The sequence below is a fragment of the Sorex fumeus genome, unplaced genomic scaffold (genome assembly GCF_029834395.1).
Source record: "Sorex fumeus unplaced genomic scaffold, SorFum_2.1 ptg000122l, whole genome shotgun sequence".
Lineage (NCBI taxonomy): Eukaryota > Metazoa > Chordata > Mammalia > Eulipotyphla > Soricidae > Sorex > Sorex fumeus.
In genome coordinates this window covers 38,531,425-38,553,557 of record NW_026606179.1, presented here as the reverse complement: position 1 = coordinate 38,553,557, position 22,133 = coordinate 38,531,425, and the positions used below count along the sequence as shown (strand labels likewise).

General features: G+C 45.3%; 1 protein-coding gene across 1 annotated transcript in view; it reads left to right on the top strand.

Annotated features, from left to right (window-relative positions):
• Positions 1-3,399: 3,399 nt before the first annotated feature.
• Positions 3,400-22,133, top strand: part of AMFR (autocrine motility factor receptor) — a 45,412-nt gene continuing 26,678 nt past the window's right edge. The window contains exons 1-6 of the mRNA XM_056136429.1: positions 3,400-3,762; positions 14,971-15,063; positions 18,321-18,485; positions 19,676-19,828; positions 21,040-21,080; positions 21,253-21,385. Of these exons, the coding sequence (XP_055992404.1) occupies positions 3,523-3,762; positions 14,971-15,063; positions 18,321-18,485; positions 19,676-19,828; positions 21,040-21,080; positions 21,253-21,385 (825 nt within the window). The 5' untranslated portion in view covers positions 3,400-3,522. The remainder of the gene's footprint in view (positions 3,763-14,970; positions 15,064-18,320; positions 18,486-19,675; positions 19,829-21,039; positions 21,081-21,252; positions 21,386-22,133) is intronic.

The following is a 22,133-nucleotide window of genomic DNA, read 5'->3' as shown; positions in this document are numbered from 1 at the left end:
AAAACAAGAACAAAAAAGTGACCTTGCAGAGTTGAACTCACCTGCTTTCATGTTGACTCTTTAGAAAGTACAAACTACTACAAGTGTCATATCTAGACTCTAGTTTTTGTGTAGACGAAACCAAGAACAAAAAGTTTCTATTAAACAGAATACTTAACATTTGTTTTTTGTGAAGATTCAGTGGTTATTTCACGGTATAATTCAGGAAAGTATATAATGGGCCTGAGTTGGAGCTCATGCTTTGCATGTGGGAAAACCAGACGTGATTCCTAGCACATGTTCCCCTTAGTACCACCAGGGAGTGAGTGATCCCCTAGTAATCAAGGTGGAAGCATCACCAGGTAAGGCCAAAATAACCACATAAACCCCAAATTAGTACACATTGGGAACAAGGGTAGATCTATATAGCAGTCTTTATGGGAATAAGATGCATTTAGCATGTTTTTGTAATGACTAACTTGGATCGAATATGGATCATTTACTGTGTTTTAAAAATTATGGGAACTCAAAACTAAGTAACACTTAATTGGGAAATAACCGTTCTCATGTTTTTCCAAATAAAGCTTTATTTTTTTTAATTGAAAGTTTACTTTTTTAAAAAAAAAAAAAGCCTGTGGTGTTTGAGGGTCAGTCCCATGGTGCTCAGGGAGCCATGCAGTGTCAGAATCAAACCCGGGGCCTCCACACATAAAAGCCATATCTCCCGCTCCAGAAAGTTTCGCATTTTAATCAAATGACTATGGGTAGAGAACTAAAGGGTGTTTAAGTCTGTAGACCTATTAACATGTGACGCGACTGTGTCCCCAGGGGGACTGGAGGTGTATCCTAGTGGTAAAGTGCAGGTGTGGCCTTGGTTCAATAACTTGAGTAACACCAAAAAAGAAAACATAAATCCGGATTAAATCAAGTCCCTTTTACATCTTTACCTACTTCTCTGTCATCACAGACTTTAATAGTGTGTTTCTATAAGTTCCTAAGTAAATGACAACCTTGCAAAAAGAAAGCAAGCTCAGCAGAGTTCCACAGACCCAGTGTGTGCACTGCATGAGGGAGGTATAGTTTGAGGAATCTGGCACTGGGCTGGAGAGAGAGTACAGCAGGTAGGACACTTGTCAAGTATGTGGTCGACCAAAGTTTGATGCCCAGCACCCCAGATGGTGCCCTAAGCACCACCAGAAGTAATTCTGAATGCAGAACCAGGAGTTAGCCCTAAGCATGGTGAGGTGTGTCCCTGAAACAAGAAAAGGAATCTGGCACTATAGTGTCCCTTGAGCCCTATAAAGATAGTGCAGAGAACAGAGAAGCCTGAAAGACATAAAATTGAGGATAATTTACTCCTTTTGAAACTCGTAAGATTTAACAATTACTGTGCTGCTACTACTAGTACAGGTCTTAGGGATATATTGAATGAGGGATCTTATGATTGCCTCCCAAAGGTAGCACTTTTCATTTACTTTTGGAGGTGTGGGGAGGTGGGGGGGGGACAGTTTTACTGATATAGAACTCTTTAAGTGTACAAATTGTTTTTTAATACATTCAGTTGTGCAGCCTTCAAAAATTTATGACACTTTCATACTCTAAAAGAAATCTGTGTGGGCCTGAAGAGTAGTAGTACAGTAGGCCAGGTACCTGCCTTTCACGTGGTTGACCCAGGTTTGATCCCTAGCATCTCATATGGTCCCCTAAGCACTGACGGGTGTGAACCAAAAACAAAAATAAAAAACAAAAAATGTTTGACACCCCCTCCACCACCTTTCTCATTTTAAGAAATGAATGTACTGTTTCTACATATGTATCCATTGGGGAATTTCATTCAATGGAATTGGTCTGCACTGTGGTTGTCTTCACCTGGCATGCTTTCAACCTTTACATTAAGAACTTCATCTTTATGGGTTGAAGGGGAGGGGAACGTTATCCGCAGTAGGGTTGGCTCTCTCTTTGGGAGGTATATTTTCCCTTCGATCTCCAACTGTGAATGGAACTGTTAGGTCCAATGGTCACTCTCCCAGTCTTAACATCTGCAGAACACGTTTTTCTAAAGTCTCTGCATCCTTTTACACGGTGTCTTTGGGGACACGTTTTTCGTCTCCCATCAGAGTTGTTTCACAGTGCTGAAGGGTTCTGGTGAACAACAGAAAGTTAAGATCACATTATTGACAGGAATCAAGGTCGGATCCCTGTTCTTTCTTGGGAGGGCAGGGCCTCAACTGTTCCAGGGGAGCTCAGTGCTCATTGGTTTAAGGTAAGTGCACTATAGCACTGTCCTCCCTTTGTACATCGATTTGCTCCAGCAGGCACCAGTAACGTCTCACAACAAATTGTGAGACTTGTCACTATGTTTGGCATATGGAATACGGGTAGTTTGCCAGGCTTTGCCATGTGGGCGAGATACTCCCGGTAGCTTGCTGGGCTCTCCGAGAGGGGTGGACGAATCGAACCCGGGTCGCCTGCCTGCGTGCAAGGCAAATGCCCTTACCCGCTGTGCTAAGGCAAGTGAAATAGAATAAATGGACAGGTAGGTGAAGGCTCTTGCCTGGCACACACGGGACCCAGGGGTGGATCCCCATCCCCCTGACACTGCCAATAGTGGTCCCTGAGCTCTAGTAGAGCCGGCCCTGAATACTGCTGGGTGTAGCCCCCAAACCGAGAGAGAGACAGAAACAGGGACAGAGGAGGCGGGGAGAGGAAGGCAGGTGGGAGAGAGGGAGGGAGGGAAGGTAGGAGAGAGAAAGGAGAGAAAAAGAAAGGAGAGAGGAGGGGGGAAAGAGAGGGAGGGGGGACGGGGGTGGGGTGGGGGGAGAGAGAGAGAGACAGTGGGAAGGAGGGAGGAAGACGAGAGGGAGAGGAGACAGAGCGAGGGGGAGGAGAGACCGACAGTGAGTAAGAGAGAGGAGAGAGAGCACCAGGGCGGGCGCGATCCAACAGCGGGCGGGCGAGGCGCTCGCCTGCCACGCGACAGACCCCGGGTTCGATCCCTGGAACGCCCCCCGCCCCGGTCTCCCAGCACCACCAGCAGCAGGGCCGCTTCCCCGGAGCACGGCGCCGCCGGGAGCGGGCGCGCAGCCCGCCGTGGCCCCCGCACGCCGAGACAAACACGGAGCGCCGGGGGCGGCGGGCGGCGGCTGCGGGACGAGGCGTCCGGGGCCCGCCCGTGCGCGCCGCGGGGCCGGGCCGGGCCGGGCCGCCGCCGTCGCCGGCCTGCTGCGGAGGATGCCGGGCGCGGGCGGGCGGGCGGCCGGGGCGCGGCGGCGCGGCGGCGGCGGCGGCGGCGGCGGCGAGGGGCGGGGGCCGGAGGCCGCGCCCCCGCGCCCGGCCCGCGCCCGCCGAGGCTCTTCCGCGCCGGCAGGGGCAGCAGCGGGAGCGGCGCGGGGCGGAGCGGCGCGAGCGGCCTGGAGCGGCCCGGCCCGGCCCGGCGCGGCGGCGGCGGCGGCGTTAGCGGCGGCCACGCCAGAGCCCGGGGGCGCCGAGCGCGAGGCCGCCGCGGGGGCCCGGCCGGCGCGCGGGGACGCCGCCTCGGCCGCCATGCCGCTGCTCTTCCTCGAGCGCTTCCCCTGGCCCAGCCTGCGCACCTACGCGGGCCTCAGCGGCCTGGCCCTGCTGGCCACCATCGTCAGCGCCTACCGCGCGCTCCGCCGGCCCGACGCCGCCGACCCCGAGGAGCCGCTGGCGCCGCCCGAGCCCCCGGAGCCGGGCGCGAGCGCGGGGGGCCCGCGGGCCCGCGACGTGGCCCAGTACCTGCTGTCCGACAGCCTGTTCGTCTGGGTGAGCCGCCGCCGCGGGGGTCGCGGGGTCGCGGGGTCGCGTGGGAGGGGGCGTGGGGGCGTGGCCGGGCCTGCGACCTGCCCTCCCCGCCCCCAGCCCCCGGGGGGCGTGAGGGGCGGCTCGGGGCTCGGGGCCGCGAGCGGCGCCTGAGGGGAGTGCCGAGGGGCTGAGTCGAGCTGTCCGGGGCCGCCCGGAAGCGGACGGAGGCCGCGCGCGCGCGCGCCTGAGGGGAGCCGGGGCGCCGTTCCTGACGGAGGAGGACGGGGACCCGCCGCGGAGGGTGGGCGCGGAGACCCCCCCCCCTCCACCCCGCGGCGCCTGAGGGAAGCCGGAACGGCCATTCTGACGGAGGGTGGGCGCGGGGACCCCCCACCCGACTCCGCGGCGGCTGAGGGGAGCCGGGGCGGCGTTTCTGACGGAGGGACGGGGCCCCGCCGCCCGGGGGGTTGCCCGCGGGGGGCGCGAAGACCCCGAGCCCGGAGCGGCTGAGGGGAGCCGGGGCGGCGATTCTGACGGACGGAGGGTGGGCGTCGGGGGCTCAGGAACCCCCCACCCCGCGGCGGCTGAGGGGAGCTCGGGACGGCGTTTCTGACAGAGTGACTGGCCCCCGGCGGCTCCCCCGAGCTCACCCCCTCGCCTCCTTCTGAGGGGGCCCCTCAGAGCCCGCGGGTCCCCCGAGAGCGCGCGAGGGCTCCCGAGGCGGCTCCGCCCGCAGTTCGGCCGGCGCGTGGGTTTCCGTCCTCTCAGGGCTCCCCTCAGAGCCGGGGCCGGGCCGGGCTCTCCGCGGGCATAGGCCGGGGCGCGAGAAGAGGCCGCGCCGTCGGTTGCCACACGGCGGCCGCGCTCGGGCCGGGCGGAGGCCGGACTTGCCCCCCCCCCCCTCCCCTCAGGAAAACGGTCCCCACACTGGGCTCTGGGAGGTTGTGTTTTATTTATTTATTTATTTATTATTATTATTTTTTTTTGCGAGGTCTCGCTGGCTTGCACACTTCTTCTTCCCCCCCCCCCCCGCCCCCCCGCCGCCAGCTCCGGGTCCGGCCAGAGAGTCAGAGGCTGCAAATGACGCCTCGATTCCTCACCCGCCCGCATTGGTACCCGGATTCCCCAACTCATTTGTTGTAATTGCTCCCCCCGGTGCTCTCAGTCAGGAAGCCCTGGGATTTGTGGGAAGCTGCGGGCGGCTCCTGGGGGGGGGGGGTGTGAGAGGTGGATTCCATTCCTCTGCACCGGTGCTCCCTGTTTGATTTCTTGGGAATAAATGTGAAATAAATGTGAAATCAGGCGGGGCGGGGAGCGGAGGGGAGCACGGAGCCACACTCGGAAGTGCTCAGGGATTGCTTCCTCCTGGCTCTCTGCTCAGGGATTATTCCGGGGAGTGCCCAGGGTACCATATGGAATGCCAGGTGTTGAACCAGGGCAGAGGTGTGCAAAGCAAGCACCTGAACCTCTGCACTTACTGCCTCTCGGGCCTTATTTATTTTTTTGCTTTTGATGAGCAGGTTCACAACTTTTAAATGGTGTAGAAGGTGTCTTTACCAGATGTTAATAGTCTTTTATCCTCACAGCAGAGCCTGGCAAGCTCCTCGTGGCATATTTGATATGCCAAAAACAGTTAACAAGTCTCACAATGGAGATGTTACTGGTGCCCACTTGAGCAAATCGATGAACAGCGGGAGGACAGTGCTACAGTGCATATATTGTTTATAACAAATCTTTGAGAGACACTGTGGTTTTTGATGATCCTGCAGTTTATTCTTACAAAACTCCTTTTCAGATTTCAAAGTTACTATCGCTTGATAAAACATTACATAAAGCTAGTAGACTTTTCTGAGAAAATTCTTCTAAAGAACATTTCCTTTCCTTGCCAGCTTTTTAGAGGTAGAGGTCTTGTTTCCTGCCAGTTTCCTGTTTCTTGCCTATCTGTTGATGTTTTCCTTGCTCAGTGGATCTTCTTACCATTTTTCTGCGTATACGGTATAAAAACCTCGTTTCTTTGGTTTTTATACTTTGATCTTGGCCTTTCTTGGGTTCTTGGCTGTCAGGGGTGTGCACTCTTTTCCTCACCACTCAGTCGGTACCTAGTTTGAACTTTAGTAGAGGAGTTGGAGACTCCAGCCCAAACACCTCCCCTGGTGGCCTGACAAGGGGGCGTTAAAAAAAGATAGGTAGCAGATCTTTGTTAAATGAATCATTTTTTGCATCCTGCCCAAAGATCATTTAGGTGGAGAGAGTATAGCAGATAGGGTCCTTACCTTGCCCGTAGCCAACCCGGGTTCAGCCCCTGACACATACGGTCCCCCAAGCTTCACCAAGGAGTGATCCTTGAGCGTAGAGCCAGAGGTAAACCCTGAACATCTTTGGGTGTAGTCTAGAAACAAGAAGACAAAGATTCTTCCTCTTCCCCCACCCCCCAATAAAACCAAGTGAGACAGAGCAAAAGCTCATCTTTTTGGCAGTTAGTAAATCCTGTTTTTATTTGCAAAGTGAGACTCCCCAGAACATTGATACAGCGCGAGGTTTCCCAAAGTGTGTGATGCTGCCCCGCTTCAGGGCCTTGGAAATATCTGTGGGGGTCAAAGTAGCAATGGGGAAATGCTTTCTGTTTGCTTTATAAGGTAAATTTTCAGGGGTACACTTTTTTAATTCTGGAATGGGGCCAGTAGGTGTTTGGGAACCTCTGATGTTGAGCACAGTTAGACTCTGCTTCTCAGGATGTACCTTTTTGTTACCAGCCAAAGAAGTCTGTTGGGCACTGTAGAGGGTATAACTGTGCGTACTTCTCTTCCCCTCAAACCAGTCAGTATACAGAGAGGCAAACTTGGATAAGTGACAGTAGATGCATAAAGAAAGTAGGGTGCAGTCTGGGGGAAAGAGAAAAGGATGCCTGGAGAAGGATACATGGAAAGTGATAATTTGCATTCCACCTAGGAAAATGGGAGGGATTGTGACAAGTGGCAAAGTTGGTTATTCTTGGGCAGAGAGCTTATGTCTCTCCTGCTTCGGACAGAGGGCAATGCAAGCAGGCTCCTAGCTGTCCACACTGGCTGGTCAGTGAAACTCACTTGTCAAGGTACATTTCTCAAAGAGATCCTGCCCAAGACCAAGATCCACCAGGAGATCCTGGTGACCTGTGCTTATAACCTGTGGTGCTTGCAATAATGTAATTTCTAAGGCCCTACTCAGGGATTAATGCTACCCAGGGGTTAGATTTGGGGATGGATCATTGGAATTTTTATTTTTATAGTGATTTTAGGCACACTGATGATTGAGAAACTGATTAGGGAAAAGTTAGAGTAAGGGGTGAAGGTCAGATTATGTAAATGGAACTTGCTCTGCTAAGGAGACACATTATTTTGTGGGCTGGAACGTTTGACATGAAGTGGAAAGGCAGAGTCCCTATCCTGATGAGTAAGGTGTTCAGAGGACAGTCTCTGAGAGCACCTGCAAAGACGGATTTATGTAGTAGAATGGGAATCAGCCAGAAGGTGTGGTAATATACCACAAAGGCACCTCACCAGTGACCCTCCAGCTTGGACTGGTACCAAGTGACACCCTAGGCTCCTGACACCAGGTTTCATATCATTGTTTCTTTAGCTTTTCCTAGGCTTTAATTCTAAAATTCTGCCCCAGATCAGGTTTTATTCATTTCTAGGCTTATTTCAGTTATTCAGATGTCCTTTCCATGAAAATAACCTTTGGTTCATTCTGTCATTGTTGAGACTCGTTCAGATAGTTTAACATTTTTTTTTTTACTTCTTCATTGTTGCTTATTATTTTCACTCCTCTCTCCTTTCTCCTATGTAGATTTACTTCTAAAATTGTCAGAGTAGGAGATGCTTAAATGGAGGGACAGAAAGAAGAAATAAAGTGTTTCAGTTCTGACTTAACTGTATGCAAATCGAATAACTTAAGCGGATGTCTAGTGTGTAGTGTGTGTGTGTGTGTGTGTGTGTGTGTGTGTGTGTGTGGTGGTGGTGGTTGGGGGATCACCAAAAGTGAAAACACAGGAAAGTGAACTATTTAGAGCAGATTAACAACCTCCGGTGGCCTATTTGGCTTGATTTTTTTGGGTTCTGTTTGCTACCAATGGTTTCTACATTTTTAAAACACGGTTAAAAATAAAGGGAAAATGGAGGGTGAATGGCCTCTCACTCTCCAAATCTATAATATTTTGTCTCATAGCCAATTAGAGAAAAAGTTGTTGCCTCCTGCTTTAAAGAATCTCTACTTTTTTCTAAAAGTTCAGATCTGAATGTACTTTACTCAGTTCATTTCCCCCCTTCCTCAGTTTCTCTTTATGAGTTGAATATTCCAAAAAATATTAGAAAAAAATGTTCACTCCAGGAATAGTTGGCGGAACTGAAGAAGAAAGATTAAACTTGTAAATCATAGGATAGGGGTGGCAGTGATAGTACAGGGGGTAAGGCACTTGTCTTGTATGAGACCAACCCTGGTTAAACTCCTGGTACCACATCTGGTCCCTTAAGCCTCCTGTCAGGAGTGATCCCTGAGTACCCTGGGTGTCGCCCCCACAAACAAAGTTTGGACCTAGAAAGATACCTTACAAATATAGGGAAGAGACTGGGAAAACTAGCTCAGATGGTACATCCCAGTTATGTGTGAAGCCTTGAATTCTCCACTGTTGCTTGCTATCCCCCTACGATACTGCATGTCCCTCAGCACTACCAGATGTAGTTCTGGTGATCCCCTTGCTTCATGGGGATGGCCTCTATTTAAAATATATATATATAAATATATAAAATATATGTTATATATATACACACACATACACACATATATGATATGAAAAATCATTAGGGGAAGGGAGAAGGAAATTGGCCTTTGTTAGATGTGTGTGCAAAGTGCTTGGAGCACATAATCTTCTTTTATTGCCCTAGTATTATGAAAGAGACACTCAGTCCTCTGTGTAATAGGATATTATCTACTTTTTATGTTTGTTTTTATTTTGGGGCCACACTCAGCAGTGCTCAGGGCTTGTTCCTGGCTCTGTGCTTAGGGATCACTCCTGGCAGGGTTCATATGGGTGCCAGGGATCAAAGCTGGTGGGTTGCATGCAAGGCACACAGATCTCTGGCTCCAGGGGATTATGCATCTTTGCACACTATTGGTATTTTATGCTTGTTTTGGAGAACCTGTGAAGAGGTAATATTCTTCCAGTTGTCCTTAGGACAACTGACCATGATGGGGCTAGGTTAGGGAGGGACCATCAGTTCTAGTTTTACAAGGCTGAAAACTACACATATTGAACGTGCTGTTCATGAACATGTACCATATGTCTGGTAGTTGAAACACATTTCAGCATACATTTGTAGATAATAAGCCATGGGTATCCAGCATTTAACAGGATCAGAAGTACCTCCTCAGTCACAGAATGAGAATGTGGTTAAAATTTTGTACTGATTATCTCTCTCCTTTGCTCACAGATTGTCTCAGAATTAGGCTTCTGTGTTCTTCAGGGGAACAGAAGCATTCGGGCAGAAAATGTTCCTTAGGGGGCAGTAGAGGAAAGGGATTACTTGAAACCTGATTAAGAAGTGAACTTTGGATCACAGCTCACTGACCTGTTGTGTTATAGGACAAGCTTTTATAGGACAGACAAAGTTTTTCGTCTGGGCAGACTAATAAAAATAAAGGCGTCTGGGACTGGAGTGATAGCACGGGTGGGTAGGGTGTTTGCCTTGCACGCGACCAACCCAGGTTCGATTCCCAGCATCCCATATGGTCCCCTGAGCACCGCCAGGGATAGTTCCTGAGTGCAGAGCCAGGAGTGACCCCTGTGCATTGCTGGGTGTGACCCAAAAAGAAAAGAAATTATAAAAATAATAAATAAAGGTGTCTGGTGAGGTTTCAAAAACTGTTGAAGTAGCTGGTGCTACAGATAGAACTTCTGAAGTGTTTTGATGCAGTAGGAATTCAGTGTATTGGTGTAGGTTGTCTTGTGACTTATACCACCAGTTTTGGTTTGGAACATATGTTTTCCATCATCTGGTATGAAATTATGTGCAGATTCAGGATTGACCACATAAGCTTAATTGATTCTAATGAAAATGAAAAGGCTGGGGATATGGCTCACTGGGATATAGAGCTCTTCCCTTGCATTTTGATGCTCTGGGTTTGGGACGTGGGGGGGGGCTGTCTCACAGCAGGGGGTAAAAAAATAGAAGTATATGCTTGTAACTGAAGTTAAAAAGGTGCATTAAGTGTTGCTCAGTAGAAAGTAAAGGTCCCTCTTTCCTGCCACCTCCTTCCTTCCTCCAGAGTGGCCAGTTTCTATTATTTCTTGTAATTAGTTCTGGTTTTAAAGTAGAAAATGAAGAAATATCCAGATTGTTCAAATCCTTGACACAGTTCAGGTTATCCAGACTTGACTATGCATTCTTTCCTTAGGTAGCAGAGTAATCACACTTTTTCCCCTTGCTTTTTTCCTCCTGGGAACCAGTTACCTTGAAGGTTCCATACAACACTAGTAAGTAGAGAGCTGCAGGGTTAGTTTCATTGACGTCATTGTATTCCACAGAATGACTAGCTCAGTTTATTGAACTTGTCTTACAGGATGGAGCTTTGTTTGCCACTTTTCTGCTGTTATAAACAATGCTGCCTTATACTTGGGGCATGGGGGGGGGGGAGGGGGTTAAGCCTCTCCTGGCACTCTGCTTAGGGGTCGCTCCTAGTGGTCTTTGAGAGAACTATATGCAGTTCCAGAATTGAGCTAGGGTCAGCAAGTCAAGCCCCTGATCTTCCTGTACTCTCTTTCTCTCTGGCCCTGAATGTCTTTATTTCACATATCTGCATGTGAAACAGGAAGAATTCCTTTTAAGAATCACAGTATAATTAAACTGGGATGTTTGGTGTTTTTGGTTTTTGTTTGTTTGTATGATTAAAAAAGAATCTGTTGTGGGGTCCGAGAGATTGTATAGTGGTTAGGGCACTAGTTTTGCTTGTGGCCAACCTGGGTTTAATTCCCAGCATCCCAAGCACCACTGAGGTGATTCCTGAGTGCAAAGCCAAGAGTGACCTCTGAGCATTGCCAGGTGTGACCCCCAAAAAACCTCCCCAAAACCCTGTTCTGCTGGGGCCACATGGCTAGCATGAGGGTTGTGGTTTTTGTCTTAGTGTTTTTCTTTTTTCCCTTTATTTAAGCACTGTGCTTTACAGAGTTGTTCATGATACATTTGTTACAGACATTCAATATTCTAGCACCAATCCCACCACCAATGTGACCTTCCCTTCATCATTATTCCTATTTTCCCAACCACCACCAAGCCTGCCCCCTTAGCAGGTACCAAATTATTTATTTTATATTGCTAGTTACAACTAAATGGCTAGTGGAATTATCAAAAAATACTTCAGTAAAAGAGAACTTTTGAAAATTGTTATATCTCACCATGGGGTCATTATGTCCTTTTCTGAGGATTTAACAGGGGGTTCCTTGCTAGTTGAGCCTTCTGTGTTATTCTTGTTTATTGGGCTTAGTTGGCTTCTATGTTACTTTCCCATCTAACTTGCTGTGCTCCTACTGGGATGTCAGTATTACACGTGGAATTTGGAGGTGTCACATTTGGCCTTGTACTTGAGGAACTCTAGAATATGTAACTGGGCTGTGAATGTACTGGCAGCAGTTGTGGGGTGTGGCTGCCCCCTCCCCTCTGGAAGTTCATGGGTGGGGTGGGGGAAGACCCTCCTGAGGGCTCCCTGGAGGGAGTTCTCAGCTGGGAGACTAGAATATCTGGGAATTTTTGCAGCTTGCTTGAGCCCTTCCAAGATTTAATTCTGAGTCTGCAAAGCTGGGCCAGTGGATAAGCTTTTATGAGGGTGGTTGTCTTACAGTATTCTTAGTTGCTAGGACTGAGGTTCTGATCGACTGATTGATCACAGTGATGGCCCTTTTAAATCTGTTCCTCCTATTAAAAATTATGCTCTAGGACCAGGGATGTGACTGTAGTAGTAATTTCTGACTCCACATCCCACCCCCTATTCCCCTTCCCAACACTGCCAGGTATGGTTCTGGGGGCCCCCGAAGAAGTACTCCAGGATCCCTGACCACTGCTATATGAGCCTACTGACAACAGGTAGCCTAGGGCAGTGCTTTTTCTATTATGACTCCCTTTCAGCCTTATTTCCTTCCTTTGTTGCCCCTGCTCTGTGCTGTGGCCCCCTATTTATGTGATTTTTTTTTACCTTTGACCTCCTTGGAATGTTCTGGGAGGCTCTATGGTCCCCAGTTGAGAAATGCTGCTTTGAGTCCAGGTAGAGACCTCATCGGACTAGAGAATATGCTTTGTTTGCTGGAGGCCTGAGTCCCATCCCTGGCACAGCCTGGATTCCTAAACATCTCTGAGTACCAGGGAATGCTGCCCAAAACAAAATAAACAGAATTAGTGCTCTAAACTATTTGGAATGTTTTGAGTAGGAGTCATAAGCTAGATATACAGACGGTTTTAGGTAACTAATTTGGATCTCGCCTGGTTTATTTGAAGAATTTATTCTATCAGTTTCTTTTTTAAGCAATATGATGATATTGTGGATGATATCACAGTTCATCCACAAAATCACAAAAAGGATGATGTGTGTGTGAATAGTGCTGAGATCAAACTCAATATGTGCTCTACCACTGAACCACATTCCCAGCCCCCAGCAGAATTATTTTTATTTCAGTTCCTTAAAAATATACCATATTTCCTTGTCCCAGCATGCAGAATAGAACAAAACATAACTGAATCTTTTATGAATGAATTAGAGCTGCCATAATGTGTTCTACCCAAGGGGGTGGAATACTAAGAGGAACATAAAGAGATCTTAGGAAGTTCTCTTTCTTAAATTACTCTTTTACATCATCTTCCTTTTTCTTCAGAAGTCGTTTGCATCTTTTAAAAGTAGAAGGAAGATGGGGCCTGGGAAATAGTATAGTGTGTAGGGTGCTTGCCTTGCTTGCACACGGCTGGCCGGGGTTCTATCCCTGGCATCCCATATGGTCCCCCGAACATTGCCAGAAGTAATTCCTGAGTGAAGTAAGCTCTGGCACTATGGTGTCAAGCAGACAAACAAAAAAAAGTAGAAGGAAGGGAGCCAGGATTGTAGTTCAGTGGTATAGTACGTGCTTTGCATGTATGAGATCCTGAGTTTAATCTCCCCCCCCCCCAAAAAAAAAAGAAGGTAGAGGAAATAATCGTCTGGGAAGAGAAATATGGTCACTTTCCTGTAAACTTAATCAAAGGTTAACACATGCTTTATATTCAGTTGGTGTTAATTTTTATCTGAGTAAGAGTAAATTATATCAAGGTTCTGTGGACTTTGTGGGGGTCATGTAGCACTGTCCTCCCATTGTTCATCGATTTGCTCAAGCCGGGCCCAGTAACGTCTCCATCGTGAGACTTGTTACTGTGTTTGGCATATTGAATACGTCACGGGGGCTTGCCAGGCTTTGCCGTGCAGGTGAGATATTCTTGGTAGCTTGCTGGACTCTCTGAGAGGGGCGGAGGAATTGAACTCGTTTCATGTAAAATTAAAAAAATTACTTGACGGTGGAGAGATAGGAGAGATAGTATAGGAGGTAATGGCATATAATACAGCTGACGATGACTCAGTCACCCACACTGTATATGGTTTCACTAGCACTACCAGGGTCACTCCTTTATTCAGAAGCAGAAATAGCTCTTGAGTGCCACTGGGTGTAACCCAAATCCCTCCTCCCCAACTCCACAAAAAACAAAATAAAACAACATATACATATATATGGGGGGGGGATGTAGGGGTTAAGGGGGAGATGGAGGAGATAACTCCAAAGAACAGGGCCTTACATGTTTGAGACCCTGAGTTTGATCCACAGTACTTATATATGCAATCCTGCAAACCCCCCACTTCCACCACATAATCTACCAAGTACCTCAGATCCCCCTGGTGGCTCCCATCTCCCATATTTCTTGGGCCCAAGCAACAGAAAGTCAAACTTACAGACTTGGACTGAGTATTACTAGGACTGGCACCCAAGTCTGAGCACTGCTGAGAAGATCCCCATTATTAAAAAATTACTTGTGCATTGGTAGTGTGATGTGCCACACTTGTCTCTTGATCAGGGGTTTTCATTTGTAAGCATAAGCTCCATGGTTTGTTTTTTTCCTATGTGTTTGTTGTTTTTGTTATTGTATTTTTAGCAGAGCTACTTTAATTAAGAAAAGAAAATTGCCCACCTCCTGTTGATGAGGACCTAGGTTTTGCTTTTATCATTTGTTTGTTTGGGTTTTATTTTTTATGTGGGGGTAGGAGCAGCACTACTAGACAGTGCTCAGGGGTTACTCTGTCCCTGCATTCAGAAATCATTTCTCATGGGTTTCAGGGGACCATATGTGATGCCGGGGTTCGACCCCAGTCAGTCCTGTGCAGGACTTATTTGCTGTAATATCACTCCATCTCCAACCTTGGTTTTGCTTTGGGGTATCTTTTGATTGCTTTTCAGTTTTCATTCCTTTCTGCCAGATACCTTCATGCTTTCTGTTTTCCCTTTTCCATGCCCCCAACTTTTACTTGCAGTCTAACTCCTAATGTTGAGGACATTTATCTTTAGTTGGCATATTGTCCCCTTACAGTATATTTTAAATTCTTCATTTTTTGGGCTATTGTTTGGCCTTGCAGCTTCTTTTTTGATTGCCAACTCTCCTTTCCCACCTCCTGTTGGTTTAACTAGGCAAGGCAAGGATATTGGGTGTTGGATTTTACTGTTTATGACAGCTTTAATCTTTAAAAAGGTTTTCTTTGAGGCAACTAAAATTGTAATGTCAAAATGGTGTACGTAGGATCTGGAGAGATAATACAGTAGGTAAAGTGCTTGCCTGAATGCCACTGACCTGGGTTTGCTCCCGGAGATTCCACGGGGTCTCCTGCACCACGCCAGGAATGATCCCTGAGTGCAGAGCCAAGAGTCAGCTTGAGCATTGCCAGGTGTTGCCCACCTTCCAAAAGCAGGTGTACCTAGGAGATACCTACAAGTTACAAAGCACCTTTCATTTTATAAATATTGTCCAGAGTTTACCCAGATTTTTTTCTGCTTGAAGAAACAGATTGGGTCAGGTTTCACTATAAATAAATTGGCAGGCAGATGTCTCTCTGCTGTTGCTCTATGTACACCTGCCGACCCATGATTTATATTTTAATCAGGAGAAAATAAACTTTTTTTCTTTGGTTTGTGTGCAGGTTCTAGTAAACACTGCTTGCTGTGTTTTGATGTTGGTGGCTAAACTAATCCAGTATATTGTGTTTGGCCCTCTTCGAGTGAGCGAGAGACAGGTAAGTCCAGAAGGTAATAGGGATTCTTGGGATCAGTTTTTTGGTTCTTGTTCTTAAACTTTGTATTTGGTGTAATTTCAAATGTACATAAATACCTGGAAGAACTCCCATAAACCCTGCACACAGATTCACACTGGTTAGTATTTGTCCCTTTTGCTTTTTTAACACATGCTTTTTATTGATCTGCAGGCATTTCTCAGCCCACTTGTGAACATCATGTTTCTTTACCCTCAACTACTTAAATTATTTCCTAAGTGCAAGGATATTTGCTTTCTTTTTTTGTTTGTTTTTGTTTCTGGGCTATACCTGGCAGTGCTCAAGGATATCTTCTGAGCAGGCAGGACTCTGAGGACCATTTGTGGTGCCAGGTTTGCCCTATGTGTGTACTATTGCTCCGACCCCTATCTTACTGTTTCAGAAATACAGTGATCACTTCTTGACGACTTTTTTTAATTGAACCACAGCAGATTACAAAGTTGCAGGGTTATTCATGATTGAGTTCCAGGCATACAGTATTCAGCAGCAATCCCTTCACCAGCCTGCACTTCCCTCCACCAATGTCCCTTCTGCCTCTACCAGCTTTCCTCTGTGAAGGCCCTTTTTCCTTCTCCACAGCTCCCCTCTTCCTTTTAAGCGCTGTTTATGTGCCCTTTCCGAACCTGTGTCGTCTAGTGTCCAATTAGCTGAGGTTCTGTTTTGAGCAGAAATGTGGTTCCTTTGTGATAGATAGGCAGGATGCTGTTATAAGTCAGTCTGCTTATTTTCCCAGACATTTCTCATTATTGATTATTCAGCTATTTCTCCAAAATAATAAGTTCAGAAATCTTTCAGATGAGATCAGTAGAATGTGGTAGTGGTTTTGTTTTACTTTTGGCTGGATATAAAAACTAAATTTTTGGTACTGGGGATCAAAACCAGGTGCTATGCCAAAAGCTTTCATTTAAATATTTTTCTTCAAGAACAACTTTATTGTGGACTAGAAATAGGTCAAAGCAGGCTGACTAATTGCTTGTAGGCTGATGGTGCCAGTGGGGCTTAGATACCATTTTCTTTTTTCTAAATCATTAAACATCAGGTTAAATTTCGTAAAACATGCAACCTTGGAGTATTACAGAAATTTGTATAATGTTTAGAGGTACTCATACAGGGGACTCTTGCTATCTTTGCTCTCCATATCTTTCAGGCTGTTCTGTGTTGACTGTTTTTTGATAATGATCTTTAAGAGCATTTATTAAACCTTCTTTTGAGTTAGAACTCTGCAAAATTAAAGTGCTTATGAATTCTTAAAGTTCAGGAAATAGTGACTGGAGAGATAGTACAGGGATCACTTGCGTGTTCCCGCTGACCCTGATTTGAATCTACATATGGTTACCACCTAGGGTGACTGCTGAGCACAGAGCTAAGAATAACCCTTGAGCGTTGCTCGGTGTGGCCTCCAAACCAAAATAAAATAAAGCTCAGGAAATATTGAGCCAGAGCAATAGGACAATGAGTTGGGTGTTTACTTTGCACGTGGCTGACTCGGGTTCCCTTCCTGGCACCTATATGGTCCCCCACAAATGATTCCTTTAGTGCAGAGCTAGGAGCAAGCCCTGAATGCCGTCAAGTATGGCCCAGACACTGCCAGACAACACCCCCCCCAGCAATCCCCCCCCAAAAAAAAAGAAAAGAAAGAAATAGAGTAATGCTAGAAGCAAAGGCATTGGATATCTACAATGGGATGGATATAAAACTGTTAAGAGGAAGAAAGAAATTTTTTATAGGCCCCCCACACAGCAGTGCTCAGAAATGATTTTTTAATGTATTAATATTTACAGTAGCCTTAAACACGTAGATATTCATTTCTCGAATTTCCCCAACAAGTCATTATTATAAGGTCCATTTTATTGGACCTTATAAAGCCCAGAGATTTAGTGGGTGTTTAGTGACTCACCCCAGATTATACAGCAAGTGAACAAGTGGATGATGAAGTGGGGGTTGTAAAGAGTTAAAATGTCCTTGACTTGGGGCTGGAGCCATAGCACAGCGGGTAGGGTGTTTGCCTTGCATGCAGCCAACATGGCCGATCCGGGTTCCATCCCCAGCACCCCATATGGTCCCCTGAGCACCGCCAGGAGCAATTCCTGAGTGCATAAGCAAGGAGTAACCCCTAATGTCCTTAACTTGCTTATACTTTACTTGCCCCAGATCTGACTTCTCAGAACTACTGGAAGTAGTTATATTTGTTAAACATTTAGGTTCAGTTATTTATTTTCATGTTTCTGTGTATAACTTTTTTAATTTGTGAAACATTTGTATGGTTCAGAACTAGAAATAAATACATTGAAGTCCTGTTCTTACCCTCTTTTATTGAAGTTCTCAGCAGTCCCAAGGGTTGAGTAGTATATCTGTTGCTAGTTGCTCCTCATGTCCCCCTTTTTTTAATGATGTCTGCATGTAGAAGGCAATGAATGTTCAGTGAAGTGGATATACTTATACAATGTTCATGAAAATGGTTAGTAACAAAATGGTTTTGGAAATGGTGGCTATCACTTACTTGAAAACATTTGTAACCTTTGATTCCATACTGCCAAAGATAGAGAAAGTATACAAAGATAAATCATTGAATTTTTTCTGAAGGGTGAAAAATCAAAAGCTGTGTAGTGTTGATTTGTAAGTGCTAAAATGGAATATTTGAAGACTTCACTGATACTGATAAGGTTTTCACAATATCATAGATAAAGTATCAAGTATCTAAAAATCAATGTTTTATAACAGGAGAAAGATGGAAACCAGGGAACTCCCATTAAAATCTAAGACATCATTTATGTGGTGTTTTTTTTTTTTTTTGGATACTCTTTCATGCTTTATGTGCTGACAAATGAATATATAAATATGTATGTTTTTGTCTGAAGGATACTTTAAAAAAGTGATTTTTTTTCTATTTGTTTCAAGAATTCAGTAAGCAAAAATATTAATAGTGATACTTGTATATTTCATCACTCATTTTCATTTTGTCCTGAAAGTACATGTGTTACTTCTTTTAATATATAAAGTACTGGAATAATGGCACTTCATTTTAGTAGCTGAAATTCCACAATGAGGATTACACCCACAATCTGCAAATGACTTTCTAGGCATCTTGCCTCTTTTCCAGAGGGGTTATTTTAGGGTTAGAGAACTGAGTAGAGTATTTTCTTCCTAGAAGCCAGTTTTTGCTTACTTTCTTCAAATCTGTTAGTTTTGATGGTACTCACCTTATAAAATTTCTTTTTCAGCACCTCAAAGACAAATTTTGGAATTTTATTTTCTACAAGTTCATTTTCATTTTTGGTGTGCTGAATGTCCAGACAGTGGAAGAGGTGGTCATGTGGTGCCTGTGGTTTGCTGGACTTGTATTCCTACATCTGATGGTTCAGCTCTGCAAGGATCGATTTGAATATGTGAGTAGTTAGCCAAATGATTTGCTTGTTTAGATACACCTTTGCCAGGTGTGAATTAAAAATGAGTATGAAGGAATCACAGGAGGCATGTCCAGGGAGCTCTTTCCCAGGTGGCTCCTCATGGATCATGTACCCATTGCCTGTTTCTGAGTTTTCTGCAGTAGCAAGACAGTTACCTCCTAGAAACATTTCCTCCCCTTTCCCAATACCCCATGGAGCTTTGTGTTATAGCTACATGGGGTCAATTCACCTACCAAGACTTTTGATTACCATACAAGGGGAATGATTCAATAGATAAGTGGAGTAAAATCTCCTCTCCATGATTTTTGTTCTTCTTCCTTTTTCCCTCTCTGGCTCACATTCTTAATGCTCTTCCTGACTAGTTGATACTGTCTCCACCCTTGGGCAAGCTCTGATCAATTCTCCTGGCTCCCATGGTCCCAGGAGAAGTGAACCCTTTTTTGTTGAGTATCAGATCTGCCTCCTGGTTTCAGATCAGAGCTGTGCAGGTGAATCCTGACTCATTAGTGCTCTTGAACTAGCATGTGGATCCCTGGTGAATGTATGCTGCTACTTCTCTGTTAAATCCCCAGAGCCTTGCTGGCCCCTTTCTTCTCACAGATTTGAAGTTCAGCTGACCTTTACATCTGTGTGTATGTGAATATCAGCCTCACACTTATAAGCAAGCTGTAACACAGTCACCCTATTTCAGATCAGAAACTGGAGCTTCTACCTTTCCCCAACTGGTTTGTTATCTATACCTTCCTACTCTGGAATCACAGCTTCAGGGCTGCTTTTCCAAGTTACTGCCTATTCTTATGTCCTATTAGCATAGCTTTATAATTGTAATGACTGCACTTAGGTTACATTTCAGTCCTTCCAGCCCCATACTGGCAGGGATATCCTCCAGGTGAAGGGAGGAAAGTTAAAAGAGCAGGACAGAATAGAACGCTGCACTGTTCTGAGTTCTGCAGAATAGGATATCAGCTACATAGAAAATTGCTTCTAGGTTTAGAATCCAGTGGGAAGAGGATCCTTGAGAATTCGAGATGAAAATAAAACATACATTATATTTGATAAATATACTCATGTTTAGGTCAGTGGGAGAATCGTGATGCCTAGGAATGGGATGTTCTTCTGTGCTTTTCTCAGTGAGGCATGACACTGTCCTTCTCCTGTCTGTATTTCAGCTTTCCTTTTCTCCCACCACACCGATGAGCAGCCATGGCCGGGTTCTGTCGCTCTTGGTGGCCATGCTGCTCTCTTGCTGTGGGCTAGCGGTTGTGTGCTGTGTCACAGGCTACAACCATGGAATGCACACATTGGCTTTCATGGCAGCAGAGGTAAGATGTGGACACGAGGTTTTCTTCTATTCCTGTATATTATCAAGAAAACTAGGAAATTGACAGAGTATTTCACCCACAAAGTGACTGATGGATTTTGTTTTCTCATTTTAGCAAGCAACTTTTTGCATTTTTTTTTTTTTGTGCAGTACTGGTACCAGATGTTTTTATGTTTTATTACACATAATCTTTGAACAAGTTGGCTTAAAAAGATAATTTTAATGCAATTATTTTTAGCCAGCATTTAAATAGTGCTTGCTGTAGGCTAAGGATTATTCCAAATACTTTAGATGTGTTATTTTTCTTATTGTGTGGGGAGACAGACATCAAGGATAAAGTGACTTGCTTAAGGTTCCAGGGTGGCAGGTGGCATGATCCAGGCCTCCCCAAGTAAGAGGGAACTTTGAGTCCATTTAAGATAGTCGAGGGCTTGGGATGTGGCTCAGGAGAGCACACGCGTGAGATCCTGAGTTAGATCCCAAGAAACAAATAGCACATGAAAGAGGTAAACGATGATTGTTTGTGATAATAGGAAATACTTTAATGTTCTTTTTAATAGATAGGGCATTAACTGAGTAACAAATAGGTGAATGATACATTGACAGACTAATCTGAGATAGTTGTTTTTTATCTATCTATTTATTTATTTATTTATTTATTTTGGTGGGGGCTATATCCAGCAATGCTCAGGGCTTACCCTGTCTCAGCATCCAGGGATTATTCCTGGTGATTTTTTAAAAATTTTTTATGTAGGAGTACTGCTATTTATTCAGCTACTGATTAGCTGATTGAATTGTGCATGAACTCCACCTTTTTTTTTTTTTTATTTTTTATAATTTTATTTATTGAATCACCATGAGAGCAGTTACAAAGCTTTCGGGTCTAAGTTCTGGTGATGTTTTTAAATTTTAATTTTGTTTTTGTTGTTTTGGCTTTTTGGATCTCACCTGGTGATACTCAGGAGTTCCTCCTGGCTCTGCACTCAGGGATCACTCTTGGCAGTGCTCAGGGAACTATATGGGGTGCTGGGGATCAAAGCCGGGTCAGCCATGTGTAAGGACAGTACCCTCTCCACTGTGCTATCACTCAGGCCCCTAATTTATTGTTTTTAATTATCTTAATTTATTACCTTAAAAATGTAAGAAATTATCTCTTATGATTTAAATTTTTTTATCCAAATTTTAGTAAAAAAGAAAATATCTATTTTACAGTCTCTTCTTGTGACAGTGAGGACTGCTCATGTGATTCTACGGTGAGTAGAACTTTGGAAGGAAAGTGATTGGGGTCTGTGCTTATATGTGGTCTTAAGATAGAACATGTGTAATATTTGGTTTTAAGATAGAACATGTGTAGCTATACTGCATCATGCTTACGAAACAGATTCAGTTGTGAACTCCTAGATGATTTTTCTCTAATCACCACAGATACGTAATTCATCTCTGGGACCTGAACCATGAAGGAACCTGGGAAGGGAAGGGAACGTATGTCTATTACACAGATTTTGTCATGGAGCTCACACTCTTGTCCTTGGACCTCATGCACCATATTCATATGTTGGTAAGTTTCTTTAGAAAGCATCTCAGCACAGAGCTAAGATTTCAGAATCAAAACTTGGGGGTAGTACAGTAACAAGTTCAGCATTTGTAGATGAACCCTTGAAGTATATAAAAGCTGGTCTTTCCACATCCCACTATTCCCTATTTGCTTCTGGGTGTAAAGCAGTATTACAGAATCACTTTGGGCTTTTTTTTTTTTTTAATGTGTGTGTGTATGTTTTAAATTATTTTTTTTATTAAGACACCATGATTTACAAGGCTTTTTCATGGTAGAGTTTCAGATGTACAATGTTCTGACACCAATTCCATCACTAGTGTGAACTTTCCACCACCATTGTCCCCAGGTTCCTTTTGGTTTCCTAGCCATTCCTGCAAAGCGTGTTTTTTTTTTTTTAAATTAGTGAAACACCATGAGGTACAGTTGTACACTTATAAACTTTTGTGCTTGAGTTTCAGTTATACAATGATCGAGTACCCATCCCTCCACCAGTGCCCATTCTTCATCACCAATGATCCCAGTAGCCTTCCCACCCCCCCACCCCACCCCGCCTCTGACAGGGCATTCCCTTTTGCTCACTCTTTCCTTCAGGGTGTTGTAGTTTGCAATAGAGGTGTTGAATGGCCATCGTGTTCGGTCTATAGTCTACTTCCAGCACACATCCCTCATCCGAGTGAGTTCTCCAAACATCCTTTACTTGGTGTTCCCTTCTCTATCTGAGCTGCCTTTTCCCCCAGCATGTGCTGCCAGC